The 23,001-nt window shown below is 43.9% G+C and overlaps 1 protein-coding gene across 6 annotated transcripts in view; it reads left to right on the plus strand.

Moving 5' to 3' along the window:
* Window positions 1–23,001, plus strand: part of LOC144094185 (cytoplasmic aconitate hydratase-like) — a 393,589-nt gene that overhangs the window by 169,361 nt on the left and 201,227 nt on the right. For all 6 annotated transcript variants that reach the window (XM_077628105.1, XM_077628107.1, XM_077628108.1 and 3 more), the window contains one exon: window positions 6,934–7,059. In XM_077628105.1, the coding sequence (XP_077484231.1) occupies window positions 6,934–7,059 (126 nt within the window). The remainder of the gene's footprint in view (window positions 1–6,933; window positions 7,060–23,001) is intronic.

Genomic DNA, 23,001 nt, shown 5'->3' on the forward strand with positions numbered 1-23,001 from the left:
AAGATATCGCATCAGCTTGTGTTTTCTGATTTTAAATTCCTAATTTCTTCAATATTGCAGTGCTCAATTCTTAGAGTGAGAGACAAGATCTTTTATTTTCCACCATAACCTCATGACAAATTTCGATAATTTGTTGGTTCCTTTATCCTAAATAGCTGGGCTAGTTGTTTCCGCATGTTTCACTTCACCACAGCGCACAAAACAAGCCTGGATGAACTGAAAGACACCACAGCTGCCTGCTTAAAGGGACACTAAAGGGGAAATCTAAGCCAGGCTAGACTGCTGATAGGTTAGCATCACCTGATAGGAAAAATGTCATTTTCACCAAAACAAAGCTTTTATAACTGCGTGAAAGCAAAGTAACGTGGTGCCGCCACTTGAAGGTTCTTTAAGCGGTGACTAGTGACGCATTCGTGAGCTTTCTGGGGGAATGCTATACGAGAAAAGCAGCGTGGCAGGTATAGCCACTAATGTGAAAGGTGTCATAATTGAAACAGCTCCAAACAGACAACTGAGAGAAACTTTAGTCGTAAACAGTAGCACTGAATTTTTTGCGTCTCATTCTGTGCACGCAGCAAGTTCTGCACTGTAAGCTCTCAACAGCATTAACATTGCGTGTGCTTGCTACGGGGCCCATGAAGCAGTTTTGCTCTCACCTCAGCCGTTGAATCGGCTACTTTGTGCAGGCTGCAAGTGTTATAAAATTGCAAATTGTTGATTTCTTTATTCTTAGTATACGCTCATGCAGATGCATGCATGCATGCATGCACACGTCACCAACGTGTGAGGCTGTCGCGAATTGGTAACACGCCCCTGACTTTCCGAAGGGGAATGCTATTGCGTGCAGGTTCGAACGAAACAACATAGATCAGACAAAACAAAACGAAGCCGTATTTATAATTTAAAGGAAAAGAGCTGATTAAGAACGAAAACAAGAAAAACACACAGTCAACACGCCTACAACACTACAGAATAAATGAAACAGTTCACCAGGTACTGAGGGTGAGGGTCCCAGGTGAGGCGGGGATGCCTTGCAGACAGGGCGGACGCGGGTAGATGCAGTGTTGGCGTTGCGTCGAAGGACGCGCCGGAAGGGAGCCAAGGTGTAGTACGTGTGGAGAGAACTGCAGGAAGACTCCGGTGGTCTCCCGTAAACAGCCCGAAGAACTTGTCAGCAGCAGAAAGAAAAAGTGTAGCCAAAACCTATCGGCGGCGTCCCGAAATGCCGGAGGCTATCCAAAGGTGCCTTTTGGCAGCACGGACCCTCATTCCATCAGCTGCCACCTCCACACTGGCAAGGAACGCAGGAGGCTTGCGTCGGTGATCCAAGGGAGGCCCACGGCAGCACGGACCTAACGTTCGACGGCTGCCACCTCCATGCTTGAATGACCCGATCTCCGCTGCGTTGTCTCCCTTCACACCTTGGTTTTCTGACACGTCAGCTTTCTGCTCCTCGTGCTCGCCACGCTCTTTGTCGCCGTCGCCTCGCACACACCATTCGCACGCGCACACATGCAATGCTGAGAACGCACGCACAGCGCTCCACTGTCGGCGCACGTACCGCACTCATAAATCGCCTGAGAATTTGTTGTGCACCTCACAGAGGCACGATGCGAGCACATGGTCATCCGTGTGTTCTGCACAGTGTAAAGGCAAATATGCTTTTAGGTCTGGCAAATATCCAAGAAGTACTACATGCACGCAGTACATGAGATGCCAGCACACAAGGCAGGAATTTCCTGCAAGAAGACAGTCAGCCAACTGATGCATGTTCATCAAGATTATGTGTGTATTCTGGAGCCTACCCTAATTCATTCCCATTTGCAATCTACAGGAAGCAACTCACAAATGCAGAAATCGCAACAACCACAACAAAGTTGGTCATAAGGAGTGTTTGCGATCATACTTACTGCTTAGTTAGTCAACAAATGCGATAATTGACAGCACATTGCGCCATTTGATGAGAAGTTCATGTGCAATTTTTCATTCAGATGTGGTGCTGAATCAAAAAAAATTAGAGTGCTACTATTGCTCGCATGCTTTTGAAGATCCCTTGATGCTTGAAGGGACCCTGAAATGATTTCGATGCTTATATTGTAATGCAACAGATCTGTAGAGGTAGCCTTTGTGAGTAATTCGAGTCAAATTTAAAAGCTTTGTGAGTACCCTATAATTTAGAAATCATTTTTAAAAATTGCTGCTCTTAGTAGCTCGCAGCCGATTATGGCGACACCTCACCACACATCCCCTACCCCAATGATGTCGGTGGGAAGTCTGGGTGAGCCTTCTCATTGGGCGTGCCCAAATGGCGTGGGCGGGATGGGGCGCGGAGGGGTGCAGTCCCAGCCTGTTTTCTTTGGCGCATATGTGCATGAGTTATAGAGGGTGAGGAGAAGCACTACTTTTAATCGCCACTATCTTCGATCTTAATGAAGCTACAGTAAAACCCCAATTATACAACTTTCAGAGGATCGCATAAAACTGTCTCATAATTTGGGCATCGTATAATCTAAAATATTGCATAAGTCACACATTTGCATAATAAACGCGTCTGCTACTCTGGCTTTCAAAAACTAATTAAGGTTCTTTACCCCGTGCTTTATAGAAGCACCCGTTTTCGTTCTCTGAGAATTACAGTCAAACCTGGTTGTAATGGACAGCATGATTTGTTTGATATATGGAATAATTTGATATACCCAAGCCTGATATAACGAACTTCACTCAACTGCGGTACCAAATTCGTTATACCCGACATTTTGAACAGTGGAGCGAAAACGCACTGCGAAAGAAAAACCATGCCACTCACTATGAATAATCTACTCCACAAGTAATTTATTGGCGAGAAATGTACACCTATTTGCAGTAGGCAGTGGCAGTGATTTTTGCCTGAACACTGCGTTTAGCTCCATTAAAGAGAATCGCATTTTCAGCACGCGACATCATTTCAACAAACTGCCGTCCGCTTCCTTTGTATTCCTGAGCAGTGTCGTCACAGCACATCGATAGCAGAATGGATTTCGTGAAGCGTCGAGCGAGGACAATCATTTTCTGGCAGCAGCTTCTCGGTCTCTTCGGTGATGCCAGACACCAGCACGCCAGAAACAATTTCCCCGAGTCCAATGGGCTTGCTGTCACAGCTACGTCAACGGTCAAAGAATCCTCAAAGACAACTTCTGTGGGCAAAGCGTATGGAAAATCGGCGAGTTCTTCCCGCAGAGTGACGTCATTGTCATGTTGCACTGCGCGCACTGCACTCGCAGCTTCCGCACCGGATTGTGTCTCGAGTCGAGCATCTTCAGCTCATCGTTAACCTGCAGTTTCACTAAAGGTAGCATGCATTGATGATGCCTTGATCAAGTGGCTGTAAAACCACTGTTGCGTTCAGTGGCAGGAACCTTTGCCGCCGCCGCTCGACTCCGGCCATGGCAATTCTTGTGCACGCTCATTGCAAGCTCCTCGGCAGGGCTTGCCGCTGTTTCGTTGTCATGTTGCAGGCTGAAACGCGGGATGGCAAGTGAGCAGCAACACAGGAACAGCCCAAGTCAAGAAAGCAGAACAGCAACGCGAGCACGACTCGCAAATACGAACTATACATGGAGGACGACGTGACAAAGTCTCTTAGCGTTCGTAGGCCGACGGGCTGCCTTCTCCCAAAGCCAGCACGCTAGCAATAGGTCCAGAGCTGCTGGCACTTACTTGATCACGTGGTATGCGGCTGCTAAATAGGAGTGTTGCAAAGCAAGGCTGGCCAACGGCGTGGATTTTAAAAGACTGCTCCTGCTCATGCACTGCACGGGTTTCACTGAAGCGGTCAGGCAGTGTGGTCAGCCGGAGACCACCCGGATCCAGCACAGCAGCGCATCGATGGGCGTTTGTTGACCGATAGCAGGCACTCAGTGTTTGATATGCCCAGTGTGTAGTTCGTTATAAAAAATAAATTTTACATGCATAATGCTGGACGCAATTCCAAGTGTTCGATATAAAGTCGCTATATTCGAGTTCATTATATCCAGGTTTGGCTTAGTTCTGAGACCGCATGCAGCTGGGCTTTTGGGCTTTAGACAAGAAGCACCCCATCCTTGCATGTTAAGCTGGCCTCACATGCTCCCAAAAAACAATTTGGACAACGCGCCAGAAATATGGCGTCTTGTGACCCGCAGTACTATCGTGCCAGCGACACGTCTTTCTGTTCAGACTTCCTCTAGAACCGTTGTCACCCCGCAGTATCAGGCAGCCATGTCTGTACTTGGAGTTCACATCGTAGGGGGAAAAATAACGCGGTGTTCGGCTCCAACATAAATGTGCTGGAAGTGCACTTTCTGCAGTGATGTGCAGCCCATCGGGTGAGCTCACCACTCACTCCTGGCTCGCGCGGTGTTGCTAGGCGTAATGTGCTCCACTCTGAAGCAGCAGCGGAAATCTCTTTTGCACTAGCCACTGATCATCACAGAGGTTTGTGATCTTGTTACTGCCTCTGCAATAACTTTATGCTGGTACTATGAACGTACAGTTGATTTTCTTAATGCCTTCATCAGCGAAGTGCACATAAAAACGGGCCAGGCGAGCTGCCTCACTCCAATGCCCGCTGGTCGCACATGTGGAGTTCAAGTCCGAGCTGTGGGCAGAACCGTCTTTACAGGCCTTTGTGCGCTCGATCGCATTGTTGTGTGCACATCTCCGTCTTGATTCCGATCTGGAACCAACTTGGTTGACATCACGTCTGCCAATAAAGTGCTCCGCCAGCATTTCCCATTCCTAATGGTTCCCGCCGGCTGTCCTATGAAGTGGGGCGTGCATATTTTTCCATCACATAATCGAGGCTTTTAATGCATTATCCTAATGGGAGCTTCGCTGTGCCTGCGCTAATTCGTCGTAAAATGTGGGTTGTCGCATGAAGGGGGGGGGGGGGGGGACATATAATCGGGGTTTCACTGTCCCATAAAAAATTTTGCGGTGAGGTGACGTGATGGAATACTGATCACTCGTGGGCTTTTCCTAACCTCAGTATGTACCATTTCATGGCCCTTTTAAGTGTACACTTCACAACAGCACACAACGCACCGAAGGCCACACGCCACACGCTCGCGTTATCACCAACATCTTACACTTGGCAATCTGCTTTGAACTTCTTGTGAGATTTGTGATGCATTGCTATCTCGCTCCTGTGAATTGCTATTTTATGCTGCATCGTGTGTTCACTTGTATGACCTGTATATATTATTGCTCTTTTGCGTGTTTTTCCCTGGATATCACTTCAAGAATTGTACTCCCTGATATGTTCATTCTTTGTGTATTTTACTTTCTAGTATTAATGCCTCACGTTAAGTTTTACTCATGTTATTTCCTTAAGTGTACCTTTGTGGCCTTTCATTACTACAGTTGTTCCTGTTTCATGTTTTTATCTTGGTAGTAATGTTGATGAGCCCTGTATTGAGGTGTATCTTTTGTATACCACTTTAGAAGGCTGCTTACTCTGTAACCCCCCTTACACAATGCCCCCATGGGGCCTGTAAGGTATTTTAAATAAATAAAAAATAAATAAATAAATATATATGAGTGAGCACGATCAGCAGCTTCTCTGCAGTCTGCAACTGCACTCTACAACTTCACACAGCTTCTTTTGCACCCACGGAGCCTATTTCTACTGTACGCATGTGTTGCAACAAGACACAGATGCACGCGATGCAGCGAAGAGCCCCCATTGAATAGTGGAGTGCTGAGGCAGCCAGCCTGCGCTTGCACCTTGCTACTGTGACCACTGATCTGTTGACTTTTGATTTTCGGTTTCCGGTCGTGTTTCCGGTCTTTAGAAGTGGTGCCTGCGATTGATCGGTGAGCTTCACTATAAAGACGTCATAGAAATGACATTACGGTAGTTCATTTTTTTTGCAGGCGCTTTGAATGTGGAAGAGTTTAAGGACTTATATTTCTAGTTTTCTCAGCCACGCAGCCAACTTTTCACGTAGAAGGAACGTCGGTAGTATTCCCGAAGAATCTATCCATTTTGTTTAGTTTGTTGTTTACCTTTAATGTCTCTTTAACAGCATAAATTTTTTATGTCAATGAAAGTTGCTGGAAACTCGGTGCCAGGTCTGTATCTAAAAGACTTGATCACTTCGTCCAAGTTTTTCACCTTAAAAAGGTCATGGCTAGTAAAACCATTCAGCTTTTGCTGCAAAATATTTGCGGGACACCTCTACGTTCACATGGAAAGGACATTCGATTTTGTGACTTTCTATAGATAAGAAAAAGTCCAGGCTGAGTTTGTTGTCACTGTCCAATCCATCCGTGTTGGTGCATCCATGTTGGTGCGCTGTGGTGGAGTGAAGCATTACAAGTTTAAGTGCTGGGGCACGGTTTTCATACCTTTCTTATTATTTGATAAATTTTGATTAAGCTTTTTCTGCACAATAGTAATGCTTTCAAACTGATTGTATTTACTTGCATAATGAATCCACCCCCTTTGTCTTTGAGAATTTACTTTTTTTAAGCATTAGATTTTCTCAGCACATTCTTCAGTTTCACATTGCCCGCAGCGCAGACCTTGGCAGTACACCAAGATGCTGCGCGCCGATGATTTTTTGATGATTTTACAAGCATTTTCCTAATATGCAGTGTCACCGCAGTGCCCGAAAGAATTTTTTAGATTTCTTCCCGGTGGATTTCAGCTATGAAACTTCATGAGAAAACGAGGCATACAGACAGATGCAATGATTTTGAAAAAAAAAAAAAGGATTTTTGGCCATTTATTGCAATAAACTTGAAAGCCAGTCCTCCCTTACTTGAAAAGGTGCTGTGGCTGTGGGGCAGTTCACCTCAGCAGCTCAGAAGAGGCCATAAAAAATTCCTCCTCTCTCCCCCTTGTGCTGTGGTGTGGCCCAGACACTAGGGAGGGGCCATGGGACGCACAGAGTGATGACATTACCCATGCAGATGGACATCTTTGATGCGGCCGAGCGCTACAAGCGTGAGGGTGCCCCACCGCTCATGGTGTTGGCAGGCAAGGAGTACGGCTCGGGTTCCTCCCGTGACTGGGCAGCCAAGGGCCCCTACCTGCTGGTGAGTCATTGTTGGAGCTGTGCCCATTTTTTGTTATTGTGGAAGCAGCTGGTTTGTACTTTATGCAGACTTGCACCTTCCCAGAAATAATTTTTGGACCAGTTGGTGATCCATACTTAACAAACCTGTGCGTGGCTGGAACGAGGACACGCAAGAAGAGGAATGACAAGCACAAGCGTTGTTTGTCCGCTTGTGTGTCTGAGCCGCCAGGGGGCTCAGTGGTTATGGCACTCAGCTGCTGACCCAAAGGACAAGGGCCTGGCCGCGGTGGTTGAATTTCGAAGGAGGCGAAATTATAGAGGCCTGTGTACTGTGCAATGTGAGTGCACGTTAAAGAACCCCAGGTGGTCGAAATAATTCCGGGGCCTTTCACTACAGCATCCCTCACAGCCAGAGTCTCTTGGGGATGTTAAACCGCCTTAAACCATGGACCATCTTTTATCTGGTTGGCTTTAATTGAGAAGCACTGAGTGAAGCAAGCAGATATTCATTCCACCATTCCTAATTGAGCCCTCAAAGACCCACAAGGAAATGCTTTTTCAAATTCCAAGAAGGACAAAAAAAAAAAAAAACGCTTTGACTCGCCATCACTTGTGTGCCAGAATAATTTGAATTTGTAAGCTGCGATTTGCACTTCACAGCAGCATGGCTTAGCGTGTCGCAGAAGGTGCCGATATAAACACCCCTCCAGCATTGCATTCATCAGAAGAGAACATCTTAGCAGTGTTGTTCATAGCTTCCACACCTGCACTCAGAAATATGGAGGGGAGTGTGGAGTGCACTCTTGGCGCCGCCTGCACAACCGACATTGGTGTCTTCACGAGCGATTAGGCTGCCGATCACAGTGCATGCCACATTGTCATCACTTAGCAATTTTCAGACTTGTATCACTCTTTCAGACTTGTGCCACCCATAAGACATTTTCCTCACAATGACAGCAATGTGTGAACAGAGTGCCACCATCACTATGCACAGCTTTGCTTTCTCTTGTGTTGTGAGCTGGCACTCTAGCGCTTCCATGTGATAAGATTCACTGTGTATGTATACCGCACGTGCATGCACACACAAGCACACTCACCAGAGAAGGGAACCGCATAATATGACCACTGTGGATGTGGAAGATAGCTGCAAGATGTCCCTTAGTCCACAGTGCCTTTCCATGTACCTATTGGATAATGTTTGCTGTTTTCCATTGGCACCAAACTTTTGCAAAACATTTCATGTTCTGCACAGCACAGTTGACGCAGAAGACACTCCTTCAGCTAATTCTCGCAACACAGACACTTTTGCTCTATGAAGGCCCACACTGAAGCAGCTTTGCAGCTATTCTTTGCAACACTGCACAGCTCGTGTCCCAGCTAATTGTGGATAACATGAATCTGCATGCTATTTCTGTTTTTGACATTGGGTACACCAGCTGGTTTGGTATGAGGAGCGAGTAACAGCTCTATGAGGGATAGCTGTTGATGATTCTCACAACTTGGAGGGGGCATCCCACTTCATCCAGTATGGCGGCATCACGAAGGAAAAAATAAAGGAACTAAGAGGGAGTGTGGACGTCACACGCTCAGCCTCCTCTGGCTGCCTTTTCTCTCCAAGGGCCATTTTATGCAGTGAATCTTGGCAATTAGGCCTTCCATAGTTACTAGCCAGGAGGGTTCATAGTGTTTTTTAGTGAACGTGGCTGCTCCACCAGAATGCATACCTCCATTACTTCATTTACAAATGCTGCACTGTTCTCAGTGTTTTTGGGTGCACTGTGAAAAACAGCATCTAATTTTTTCATCAACGGATTCGTAAGTAATGTGGATGGAGTATGCACAGAATACTCACCGATACACCGAAGCCCCAAATGGCATTCTTCTCTGTGGTTCTTGCATCATGGCACGCAGCATTTCATGGCAGACCAGAGGTGAACGAGTCACGCTTCACGAAACACAATGGCACACTAACCTCACGGCCCATTGAGTTCACTGGGCTGCACGTACTATGCATCTCATATCCTGAGCACAGGCGTAGAGCAGCGCTGCCAGCGCAGCGAGCCAAATTGAAATTCAGCTAGGAGCTACTGCTGCCTTGTCCCGTGAGGGCCTCTTTCCAGTCATGCTTTCCATTATATTTTCTGTGGCCAGGCTTCAAAAATGTCGCGTAACCCTCCCTCCTAGGTTTTTTCCTTTATGCAGAGGACTACTTCTGGGGGAATTGGGGGGGAGAATTGCGCTTGTTTAAAGTATCACCATAATCTCACTCTCCTTTGTCAGTGGCGGCAACTTCATGGGAGCCAGTCTTTCATTTCTTGAGAATGGAAATAAACAAGGGACAAGGAATGTCAGGTGTACGAAAACAGCCAGCATGGAAGTGACACCACGGGTTGTAGACTGAAGCGGTAGACAGTTGCCACGTGTTTTGAAGCCTCTTATACAATGAGTGAATTATAAAAGTTGAATTACAAAGCAGAATCAAGCGAGAAAAGTTAGCCAGTCAGTATTGCATCAGTTTTAACCTTGTAGTAGACTTGGATGAGCTAGGCTTGTCATAAGCACACTGTCGTTTCTGGCTCCTGATGAGTCCAGGTTGTCGTGCGTTTTCTGGCACTCTGTGTCCGGTTTAGCGAGAGTAGGGCTTGTCCAAAACACTTTTGCGGTTTCCAAAAGATAGCAGCAGCAGCGGCGGCGGCGGCGGCGGCAGCGGCATTTTCCTTCCATGGCCCGCTGCGTTGTCTTTAACTTAAAACTTAAGCTGAACCCTTTTCGTTACCTGCACCATAGGCAAGTACCGGTAAGATACAGCTGTTGCGCCCTTTTCTCTTGAGGGATATTGGTAAATTGCCATTCATAATCAGAGACAATCTGCCATATGCACTCCACTGCATTCTTATTCTTATCCTAGTTATTTCTCTCTCATTGGGGCAATTGCTCGGTGGCCCTGGGTAATGTAACAAAGAAAACGCTGGCAGTGGCTTCGGGACGGAGCGCTCGCTCTAGACCAGCGGATATTAAATCATCTCTTGTCCATCGTACGGCTGGCCGCCACGTCACAATATCTAAGGATTCCATTTGTGGCAAACACTTAATATAGTTTTCTGCGACAGGTGTTAGTAAGTTCTTGGCACAGCTTGCATCTCATTGGACTGCAAATATTGTTACTCGATGTACTGATACTTGGTCTATACCACTGTTTGAAATTAATAAGCTTGTGTGAATATTCGATCATTTCGAATATTACGTGGAATAGTAAACTATGCAATATTCAATTCAATTTCAATTATTCGTATTCGAAATCTAAATGTAGATGTCTCAAGTGAATAACATATCTGGAATATTTACTTAGTGTAGCTTTGGTTCAGTGTAGTCCCTCCAGCGGACATGGCATTATGGTGTGTGAAAGCCCAGACTCCATGGACACTTCCGAGGCACAGCCCCACATGTATGCCGGAGGTGGGATAGTAAACTATGCAATATTCAATCCGATCTGAATTATTCATATCCTAAATCTAGAAGTTGATGTCTCAAGTGAAGAACATACCTGGAATATTTACTTAGGGTAGCTTTGGTTCAGTGTAGTTCCTCTTGTTTAGATGGCATTGTGGTGTGTGAAAGCCCAGACTCCATGGACACTTCCTAGGCACAGCCCCACATGTATGCCGGAGGTGGAATAGTAAACTATGCAATATTCACTCCGATCTGAATTATTCGTATTCTAAATCTAGAAGTAGATGTCTCAAGTGAAGAACATACCTGGAATATTTACTTAGTGTAGCTTCGGTTCAGTGTAGCCCCTCTTGTAGAGATGGCATTGCAGTGTGTGAAAGCCCAGACTCCATGGACACTTCCTAGGCACAGCCCCACATGTATGCCGGCGGTGGAATAGTAAACTATGCATTATTCAATCCGATCTGAATTATTCGTATTCTAAATCTAGAAGTTGATGTCTCAAGTGAAGAACATACCTGGAATATTTACTTAGGGTAGCTTTGGTTCAGTGTAGTTCCTCTTGTTTAGATGGCATTGTGGTGTGTGAAAGCCCAGACTCCATGGACACTTCCTAGGCACATCCCCACATGTATGCCGGAGGTGGAATAGTAAACTATGCAATATTCAATCCGATCTGAATTATTCGTATTCTAAATCTAGAAGTAGATGTCTCAAGTGAAGAACGTACCTGGAATATTTACTTAGTGTAGCTTTGGTTCAGTGTAGTCCCTCTTGTGGAGATGGCATTGTGGTGTGTGAAAGCCCAGACTCCATGGACACTTCCCAGGCACAGCCCCACATGTATGCCGGAGGTGGAATAGTAAACTATGCAATATTCAATCCGATTTGAATTATTCGTATTCTAAATCTAGAAGTAGATGTCTCAAGTGAAGAACGTACCTGGAATATTTACTTAGTGTAGCTTTGGTTCAGTGTAGTCCCTCTTGTGGAGATGACATTGTGGTGTGTGAAAGCCCAGACTCCATGGACACATCCCAGGCACAGCCCCACATGTATGCCGGAGGTGGAATAGTAAACTATGCAATATTCAATCCGATTTGAATTATTCGTATTCTAAATCTAGAAGTAGATGTCTCAAGTGAAGTGCATACCTAGAATATTTACTTAGTGTAGCTTTGGTTCAGTGTAGTCCCTCTTATGGAGATGGCATTGCGGTGTGTGAAAGCCCAGACTCCATGGACACTTCCTAGGCACGCCCCACATGTATGCCGGAGTTGGAATAGTAAACTATGCAATATTCAATCCGATGTGAATTATTCGTATTCTAAATCTAGAAGTAGATATCTCAAGTGAAGAACATACCTGGAATATTTACTTAGTGTAGCTTTGGTTCAGTGTAGTCCATGTTGTGGAGATGGCATTGCGGTGTGTGAAAGCCCAGACTCCATGGACACTTCCTAGGCACAGCCCCACATGTATGCCGGAGGTGGAATAGTAAACTATGCAATATTCAATCCGATTTGAATTATTCGTATTTTAAATCTAGAAGTAGATGTCTCAAGTGAAGAACATATCTGGAATATTTACTTAGTGTATCTTTGGTTCGGTGTAGTCCCTCTTGCGGAAATGGCATTGTGGTGTGTGAAAGCCCAGACTCCATGGACACTTCCTAGGCACAGCCCCACATGTATGCCGGAGGTGGAATAGTAAACTATGCAATATTCAATCCGATTTGAATTATTCTTATTTTAAATCTAGAAGTAGATGTCTCAAGTGAAGAACATATCTGGAATATTTACTTAGTGTATCTTTGGTTCGGTGTAGTCCCTCTTGCGGAGATGGCATTGTGGTGTGTGAAAGCCCAGACTCCATGGACACTTCCTAGGCACAGCCCCACATGTATGCCGGAGGTGGGATAGTTAACTATGCAATATTGATTCCGATCTGAATTATTCGTATTCTAAATCTAGAAGTAGATGTCTCAAGTGAAGAACATACCTGGAATATTTACTTAGTGTAGCTTTGGTTCAGTGTAGTCCCTCTTGCGGAGATGGCATTGTGGTGTGTTAAAGCCCAGACTCCATTGACACTTCCTAGGCACAGCCCCACATGTATTTTAGAGATGGAATAGTAAACTCTGCAATATTCAATCCGATTTGAATTATTCGTATTCTATATCTAGAAGTATATGTCTCAAGTGAAGAACATATCTGGAATATTTACTTAGTGTAGCTTTGGTTCAGTGTAGTCCCTCTTGTGGAGATGGCATTGCGGTGTGTGAAAGCCCAGACTCCATGGACACTTCCTAGGCACACCCCACATGTATGCCGGAGGTGGAATAGTAAACTATGCAATATTCAATCCGATCTGAATTATTCGTATTCTAAATCTAGAAGTAGATGTCTCAAGTGAAGAACATACCTGGAATATTTACTTAGTGTAGCTTTGGTTCAGTGTAGTCCCTCTTGTGGAGATGGCATTGGGGTGTGTGAAAGCCCAGACTCCATGGACACTTCCTAGCCACAGCCCCACATGTATGCCGGAGGTGGAATAGTAATCTATGCAATATTCAATCCGATTTGAATTATTCGTATTCTAAATCTAGAATTAGATGTCTCAAGTGAAGAACATACCTGGAATATTTACTTAGTGTAGCTTTGGTTCAGTGTAGTCCCTCTTGTGGAGATGGCATTGCGGTGTGTGAAAGCCCAGACTCCATGGACACTTCCTAGGCACACCCCACATGTATGCCGGAGGTGGAATAGTAATCTATGCAATATTCAATCCGATTTGAATTATTCGTATTCTAAATCTAGAAGTAGATGTCTCAAGTGAAGAACATACCTGGAATATTTACTTAGTGTAGCTTTGGTTCAGTGTAGTCCCTCTTGCAGAGATGGCATTGCAGTGTGTGAATGCCCAGACTCCATGGACACTTCCTAGGCCCAGCCCCACATGTATGCCTGAGGTGGAATAGTAAACTATGCAATATTCAATCCGATTTGAAATATTCGTATTTTAAATCTAGAAGTAGATGTCTCAAGTGAAGAACATACCTGGAATATTTACTTAGTGTAGCTTTGGTTCAGTGTAGTCCCTCTTGTGGAGATGGCATTGCGGTGTGTGAAAGCCCAGACTCCATGGACACTTCCTAGGCACAGCCCCACATGTATGCCGGAGGTGGAATAGTAAACTATGCAATATTCAATCCGATCTGAATTATTCGTATTCTAAATCTAGAAGTAGATGTCTCAAGTGAAGAACATATCTGGAATATTTACTTAGTGCAGCTTTGGTTCAGTGTAGTCCTTGTGGAGATGGCATTGCGGTGTGTGAAAGCCCAGACTCCATGAACACTTCCTAGGCACACCCCACATGTATGCCGGAGGTGGAATAGTAAACTATGCAATATTCAATCCGATTTGAATTATTAGTATTCTAAATCTAGAAGTAGATGTCTCAAGTGAAGAACATACCTGGAATATTTACTTAGTGTAGCTTTGGTTCAGTGTAGTCCATGTTGTGGAGATGGCATTGCGGTGTGTGAAAGCCCAGACTCCATGGACACTTCCTAGGCACAGCCCCACATGTATGCCGGAGGTGGAATAGTAAACTATGCAATATTCAATCCGATTTGAATTATTCGTATTTTAAATCTAGAAGTAGATGTCTCAAGTGAAGAACATATCTGGAATATTTACTTAGTGTATCTTTGGTTCGGTGTAGTCCCTCTTGCGGAGATGGCATTGTGGTGTGTGAAAGCCCAGACTCCATGGACACTTCCTAGGCACAGCCCCACATGTATGCCGGAGGTGGGATAGTTAACTATGCAATATTGAATCCGATCTGAATTATTCTTATTCTAAATCTAGAAGTAGATGTCTCAAGTGAAGAACATACCTGGAATATTTACTTAGTGTAGCTTTGGTTCAGTGTAGTCCCTCTTGCAGAGATGGCATTGCGGTGTGTGAAAGCCCAGACTCCATGGACACTTCCTAGGAACAGCCCCACATGTATGCCAGAGGTGGGATAGTAAACTATGCAGTATTCAATCCGATCTGACTTATTCGTATTCTAAATCTAGAAGTAGATGTCTCAAGTGAAGAACATACCTGGAATATTTACTTAGTGTAGCTTTGGTTCAGTGTAGTCCCTCTTTGTGTAGATGGCATTGTGGTATGTGAAAGCCCAGACTCCATGGACACTTCCTAGGCACAGCCCCACATGTATGCCGGCGGTGGAATAGTAAACTATACATTATTCAATCCGATCTGAATTATTCGTATTCTAAATCTAGAAGTAGATGTCTCAAGTGAAGAACATATCTGGAATATTTACTTAGTGCAGCTTTGGCTCAGTGTAGTCCTTGTGGAGATGGCATTGCGGTGTGTGAAAGCCCAGACTCCATGAACACTTCCTAGGCACACCCCACATGTATGCCGGAGGTGGAATAGTAAACTATGCAATATTCAATCCGATTTGAATCATTAGTATTCTAAATCTAGAAGTAGATGTCTCAAGTGAAGAACATACCTGGAATATTTACTTAGTGTAGCTTTGGTTCAGTGTAGTCCATGTTGTGGAGATGGCATTGCGGTGTGTGAAAGCCCAGACTCCATGGACACTTCCTAGGCACAGCCCCACATGTATGCCGGAGGTGAAATAGTAAACTATGCAATATTCAATCCAATTTGAATCATTAGTATTCTAAATCTAGAAGTAGATGTCTCAAGTGAAGAACATACCTGGAATATTTACTTAGTGTAGCTTTGGTTCAGTGTAGTCCATGTTGTGGAGATGGCATTGCGGTGTGTGAAAGCCCAGACTCCATGGACACTTCCTAGGCACAGCCCCACATGTATGCCGGAGGTGAAATAGTAAACTATGCAATATTCAATCCGATTTGAATTATTCGTATTTTAAATCTAGAAGTAGATGTCTCAAGTGAAGAACATATCTGGAATATTTACTTAGTGTATCTTTGGTTCGGTGTAGTCCCTCTTGCGGAGATGGCATTGTGGTGTGTGAAAGCCCAGACTCCATGGACACTTCCTAGGCACAGCCCCACATGTATGCCGGAGGTGGGATAGTTAACTATGCAATATTGAATCCGATCTGAATTATTCGTATTCTAAATCTAGAAGTAGGTGTCTCAAGTGAAGAACATACCTGGAATATTTACTTAGTGTAGCTTTGGTTCAGTGTAGTCCCTCTTGCGGAGATGGCATTGTGGTGTGTTAAAGCCCAGACTTCATTGACACTTCCTAGGCACAGCCCCACATGTATTTCAGAGATGGAATAGTAAACTATGCAATATTCAATCCGATTTGAATTATTCGTATTCTGTATCTAGAAGTAGATGTCTCAAGTGAAGAACATACCTGGAATATTTACTTAGTGTAGCTTTGGTTCAGTGTAGTCCCTCTTGTGGAGATGGCATTGTGGTGTGTGAAAGCCCAGACTCCATGGACAGTTCCTAGGAACAGCCCCACATGTATGCCGGAGGTGGGATAGTAAATTATGCAATATTCAATCCGATCTGACTTATTCGTATTCTAAATCTAGAAGTAGATGTCTCAAGTGAAGAACGTACCTGGAATATTTACTTAGTGTAGCTTTGGTTCAGTGTAGTCCCTCTTGTGGAGATGGCATTGTGGTGTGTGAAAGCCCAGACTCCATGGACACTTCCCAGGCACAGCCCCACATGTATGCCGGAGGTGGAATAGTAAACTATGCAATATTCAATCCGATTTGAATTATTCGTATTCTAAATCTAGAAGTAGATGTCTCAAGTGAAGAACGTACCTGGAATATTTACTTAGTGTAGCTTTGGTTCAGTGTAGTCCCTCTTGTGGAGATGACATTGTGGTGTGTGAAAGCCCAGACTCCATGGACACATCCCAGGCACAGCCCCACATGTATGCCGGAGGTGGAATAGTAAACTATGCAATATTCAATCCGATTTGAATTATTCGTATTCTAAATCTAGAAGTAGATGTCTCAAGTGAAGTGCATACCTAGAATATTTACTTAGTGTAGCTTTGGTTCAGTGTAGTCCCTCTTATGGAGATGGCATTGCGGTGTGTGAAAGCCCAGACTCCATGGACACTTCCTAGGCACGCCCCACATGTATGCCGGAGTTGGAATAGTAAACTATGCAATATTCAATCCGATGTGAATTATTCGTATTCTAAATCTAGAAGTAGATGTCTCAAGTGAAGAACATACCTGGAATATTTACTTAGTGTAGCTTTGGTTCAGTGTAGTCCATGTTGTGGAGATGGCATTGCGGTGTGTGAAAGCCCAGACTCCATGGACACTTCCTAGGCACAGCCCCACATGTATGCCGGAGGTGGAATAGTAAACTATGCAATATTCAATCCGATTTGAATTATTCGTATTTTAAATCTAGAAGTAGATGTCTCAAGTGAAGAACATATCTGGAATATTTACTTAGTGTATCTTTGGTTCGGTGTAGTCCCTCTTGCGGAAATGGCATTGTGGTGTGTGAAAGCCCAGACTCCATGGACACTTCCTAGGCACAGCCCCACATGTATGCCGGAGGTGGAATAGTAAACTATGCAATATTCAATCCGATTTGAATTATTCTTATTTTAAATCTAGAAGTAGATGTCTCAAGTGAAGAACATATCTGGAATATTTACTTAGTGTATCTTTGGTTCGGTGTAGTCCCTCTTGCGGAGATGGCATTGTGGTGTGTGAAAGCCCAGACTCCATGGACACTTCCTAGGCACAGCCCCACATGTATGCCGGAGGTGGGATAGTTAACTATGCAATATTGATTCCGATCTGAATTATTCGTATTCTAAATCTAGAAGTAGATGTCTCAAGTGAAGAACATACCTGGAATATTTACTTAGTGTAGCTTTGGTTCAGTGTAGTCCCTCTTGCGGAGATGGCATTGTGGTGTGTTAAAGCCCAGACTCCATTGACACTTCCTAGGCACAGCCCCACATGTATTTTAGAGATGGAATAGTAAACTCTGCAATATTCAATCCGATTTGAATTATTCGTATTCTATATCTAGAAGTATATGTCTCAAGTGAAGAACATATCTGGAATATTTACTTAGTGTAGCTTTGGTTCAGTGTAGTCCCTCTTGTGGAGATGGCATTGCGGTGTGTGAAAGCCCAGACTCCATGGACACTTCCTAGGCACACCCCACATGTATGCCGGAGGTGGAATAGTAAACTATGCAATATTCAATCCGATCTGAATTATTCGTATTCTAAATCTAGAAGTAGATGTCTCAAGTGAAGAACATACCTGGAATATTTACTTAGTGTAGCTTTGGTTCAGTGTAGTCCCTCTTGTGGAGATGGCATTGGGGTGTGTGAAAGCCCAGACTCCATGGACACTTCCTAGCCACAGCCCCACATGTATGCCGGAGGTGGAATAGTAATCTATGCAATATTCAATCCGATTTGAATTATTCGTATTCTAAATCTAGAATTAGATGTCTCAAGTGAAGAACATACCTGGAATATTTACTTAGTGTAGCTTTGGTTCAGTGTGGTCCCTCTTGTGGAGATGGCATTGCGGTGTGTGAAAGCCCAGACTCCATGGACACTTCCTAGGCACACCCCACATGTATGCCGGAGGTGGAATAGTAATCTATGCAATATTCAATCCGATTTGAATTATTCGTATTCTAAATCTAGAAGTAGATGTCTCAAGTGAAGAACATACCTGGAATATTTACTTAGTGTAGCTTTGGTTCAGTGTAGTCCCTCTTGCAGAGATGGCATTGCAGTGTGTGAATGCCCAGACTCCATGGACACTTCCTAGGCCCAGCCCCACATGTATTCCTGAGGTGGAATAGTAAACTATGCAATATTCAATCCGATTTGAAATATTCGTATTCTAAATCTAGAAGTAGATGTCTCAAGTGAAGAACATACCTGGAATATTTACTTAGTGTAGCTTTGGTTCAGTGTAGTCCCTCTTGTGGAGATGGCATTGCGGTGTGTGAAAGCCCAGACTCCATGGACACTTCCTAGGCACAGCCCCACATGTATGCCGGAGGTGGAATAGTAAACTATGCAATATTCAATCCGATCTGAATTATTCGTATTCTAAATCTAGAAGTAGATGTCTCAACTGAAGAACATATCTGGAATATTTACTTAGTGCAGCTTTGGTTCAGTGTAGTCCTTGTGGAGATGGCATTGCGGTGTGTGAAAGCCCAGACTCCATGAACACTTCCTAGGCACACCCCACATGTATGCCGGAGGTGGAATAGTAAACTATGCAATATTCAATCCGATTTGAATTATTAGTATTCTAAATCTAGAAGTAGATGTCTCAAGTGAAGAACATACCTGGAATATTTACTTAGTGTAGCTTTGGTTCAGTGTAGTCCATGTTGTGGAGATGGCATTGCGGTGTGTGAAAGCCCAGACTCCATGGACACTTCCTAGGCACAGCCCCACATGTATGCCGGAGGTGGAATAGTAAACTATGCAATATTCAATCCGATTTGAATTATTCGTATTTTAAATCTAGAAGTAGATGTCTCAAGTGAAGAACATATCTGGAATATTTACTTAGTGTATCTTTGGTTCGGTGTAGTCCCTCTTGCGGAGATGGCATTGTGGTGTGTGAAAGCCCAGACTCCATGGACACTTCCTAGGCACAGCCCCACATGTATGCCGGAGGTGGGATAGTTAACTATGCAATATTGAATCCGATCTGAATTATTCTTATTCTAAATCTAGAAGTAGATGTCTCAACTGAAGAACATATCTGGAATATTTACTTAGTGCAGCTTTGGTTCAGTGTAGTCCTTGTGGAGATGGCATTGCGGTGTGTGAAAGCCCAGACTCCATGAACACTTCCTAGGCACACCCCACATGTATGCCGGAGGTGGAATAGTAAACTATGCAATATTCAATCCGATTTGAATTATTAGTATTCTAAATCTAGAAGTAGATGTCTCAAGTGAAGAACATATCTGGAATATTTACTTAGTGTATCTTTGGTTCGGTGTAGTCCCTCTTGCGGAGATGGCATTGTGGTGTGTGAAAGCCCAGACTCCATGGACACTTCCTAGGCACAGCCCCACATGTATGCCGGAGGTGGAATAGTAAACTATGCAATATTCAATCCGATTTGAATTATTAGTATTCTAAATCTAGAAGTAGATGTCTCAAGTGAAGAACATACCTGGAATATTTACTTAGTGTAGCTTTGGTTCAGTGTAGTCCATGTTGTGGAGATGGCATTGCGGTGTGTGAAAGCCCAGACTCCATGGACACTTCCTAGGCACAGCCCCACATGTATGCCGGAGGTGAAATAGTAAACTATGCAATATTCAATCCGATTTGAATCATTAGTATTCTAAATCTAGAAGTAGATGTCTCAAGTGAAGAACATACCTGGAATATTTACTTAGTGTAGCTTTGGTTCAGTGTAGTCCATGTTGTGGAGATGGCATTGCGGTGTGTGAAAGCCCAGACTCCATGGACACTTCCTAGGCACAGCCCCACATGTATGCCGGAGGTGAAATAGTAAACTATGCAATATTCAATCCGATTTGAATTATTCGTATTTTAAATCTAGAAGTAGATGTCTCAAGTGAAGAACATATCTGGAATATTTACTTAGTGTATCTTTGGTTCGGTGTAGTCCCTCTTGCGGAGATGGCATTGTGGTGTGTGAAAGCCCAGACTCCATGGACACTTCCTAGGCACAGCCCCACATGTATGCCGGAGGTGGGATAGTTAACTATGCAATATTGAATCCGATCTGAATTATTCGTATTCTAAATCTAGAAGTAGGTGTCTCAAGTGAAGAACATACCTGGAATATTTACTTAGTGTAGCTTTGGTTCAGTGTAGTCCCTCTTGCGGAGATGGCATTGTGGTGTGTTAAAGCCCAGACTCCATTGACACTTCCTAGGCACAGCCCCACATGTATTTCAGAGATGGAATAGTAAACTATGCAATATTCAATCCGATTTGAATTATTCGTATTCTGTATCTAGAAGTAGATGTCTCAAGTGAAGAACATACCTGGAATATTTACTTAGTGTAGCTTTGGTTCAGTGTAGTCCCTCTTGTGGAGATTGCATTGTGGTGTGTGAAAGCCCAGACTCCATGGACAGTTCCTAGGAACAGCCCCACATGTATGCCGGAGGTGGGATAGTAAATTATGCAATATTCAATCCGATCTGACTTATTCGTATTCTAAATCTAGAAGTAGATGTCTCAAGTTAAGAACATACCTGGAATATTTACTTAGTTTAGCTTTGGTTCAGTGTAGTCCCTCTTTGTGTAGATGGCATTGTGGTGTGTGAAAGCCCAGACTCCCTGGACACTTCCTAGGCACAGCCCCACATGTATGCCGGCGGTGGAATAGTAAACTATGCAATATTCAATCCGATCTGAATTATTCGTATTCTAAATCTAGAAGTAGATGTCTCAAGTGAAGAACATACCTGAAATATTTGCTTAGTGTAGCTTTGGTTCAGTGTAGCCCCTCTTGTGGAGATGGCATTGCGGTGTGTGAAAGCCCAGACTCCATGGACACTTCCTAGGCACAGCCCCACATGTATTTCAGAGATGGAATAGTAAACTATGCACTATTCTATCCGATTTGAATTATTCGTATTCTGTATCTAGAAGTAGATGTCTCAAGTGAAGAACATATCTGGAATATTTACTTAGTGTATCTTTGGTTCGGTGTAGTCCCTCTTGCGGAGATGGCATTGTGGTGTGTGAAAGCCCAGACTCCATGGACACTTCCTAGGCACAGCCCCACATGTATGCCGGAGGTGGAATAGTAATCTATGCAACATTCAATCCGATTTGAATTATTCGTATTCTAAATCTAGAAGTAGATGTCTCAAGTGAAGAACATACCTGGAATATTTACTTAGTGTAGCTTTGGTTCAGTGTAGTCCCTCTTGCAGAGATGGCATTGTGGTGTGTGAATGCCCAGACTCCATGGACACTTCCTAGGCCCAGCCCCACATGTATGCCTGAGGTGGAATAGTAAACTATGCAATATTCAATCCGATTTGAAATATTCGTATTCTAAATCTAGAAGTAGATGTCTCAAGTGAAGAACATACCTGGAATATTTACTTAGTGTAGCTTTGGTTCAGTGTAGTCCCTCTTGTGGAGATGGCATTGCGGTGTGTGAAAGCCCAGACTCCATGGACACTTCCTAGGCACAGCCCCACATGTATGCCGGAGGTGGAATAGTAAACTATGCAATATTCAATCCGATCTGAATTATTCGTATTCTAAATCTAGAAGTAGATGTCTCAAGTGAAGAACATATCTGGAATATTTACTTAGTGCAGCTTTGGTTCAGTGTAGTCCTTGTGGAGATGGCATTGCGGTGTGTGAAAGCCCAGACTCCATGAACACTTCCTAGGCACACCCCACATGTATGCCGGAGGTGGAATAGTAAACTATGCAATATTCAATCCGATTTGAATTATTAGTATTCTAAATCTAGAAGTAGATGTCTCAAGTGAAGAACATACCTGGAATATTAGTGTAGCTTTGGTTCAGTGTAGTCCATGTTGTGGAGATGGCATTGCGGTGTGTGAAAGCCCAGACTCCATGGACACTTCCTAGGCACAGCCCCACATGTATGCCGGAGGTGGAATAGTAAACTATGCAATATTCAATCCGATTTGAATTATTCGTATTTTAAATCTAGAAGTAGATGTCTCAAGTGAAGAACATATCTGGAATATTTACTTAGTGTATCTTTGGTTCGGTGTAGTCCCTCTTGCGGAGATGGCATTGTGGTGTGTGAAAGCCCAGACTCCATGGACACTTCCTAGGCACAGCCCCACATGTATGCCGGAGGTGGGATAGTTAACTATGCAATATTGAATCCGATCTGAATTATTCTTATTCTAAATCTAGAAGTAGATGTCTCAAGTGAAGAACATACCTGGAATATTTACTTAGTGTAGCTTTGGTTCAGTGTAGTCCCTCTTGCAGAGATGGCATTGCGGTGTGTGAAAGCTCAGACTCCATGGACACTTCCTAGGAACAGCCCCACATGTATGCCAGAGGTGGGATAGTAAACTATGCAATATTCAATCCGATCTGACTTATTCGTATTCTAAATCTAGAAGTAGATGTCTCAAGTGAAGAACATACCTGGAATATTTACTTAGTGTAGCTTTGGTTCAGTGTAGTCCCTCTTTGTGTTGATGGCATTGTGGTATGTGAAAGCCCAGACTCCATGGACACTTCCTAGGCACAGCCCCACATGTATGCCGGCGGTGGAATAGTAAACTATGCAATATTCAATCCGATCTGAATTATTCGTATTCTAAATCTAGAAGTAGATGTCTCAAGTGAAGAACATACCTGAAATATTTGCTTAGTGTAGCTTTGGTTCAGTGTAGCCCCTCTTGTGGAGATGGCATTGCGGTGTGTGAAAGCCCAGACTCCATGGACACTTCCTAGGCACAGCCCCACATGTATTTCAGAGATGGAATAGTAAACTATGCACTATT

The sequence above is a fragment of the Amblyomma americanum genome, chromosome 6, assembly GCF_052857255.1.
Source record: "Amblyomma americanum isolate KBUSLIRL-KWMA chromosome 6, ASM5285725v1, whole genome shotgun sequence".
Lineage (NCBI taxonomy): Eukaryota > Metazoa > Arthropoda > Arachnida > Ixodida > Ixodidae > Amblyomma > Amblyomma americanum.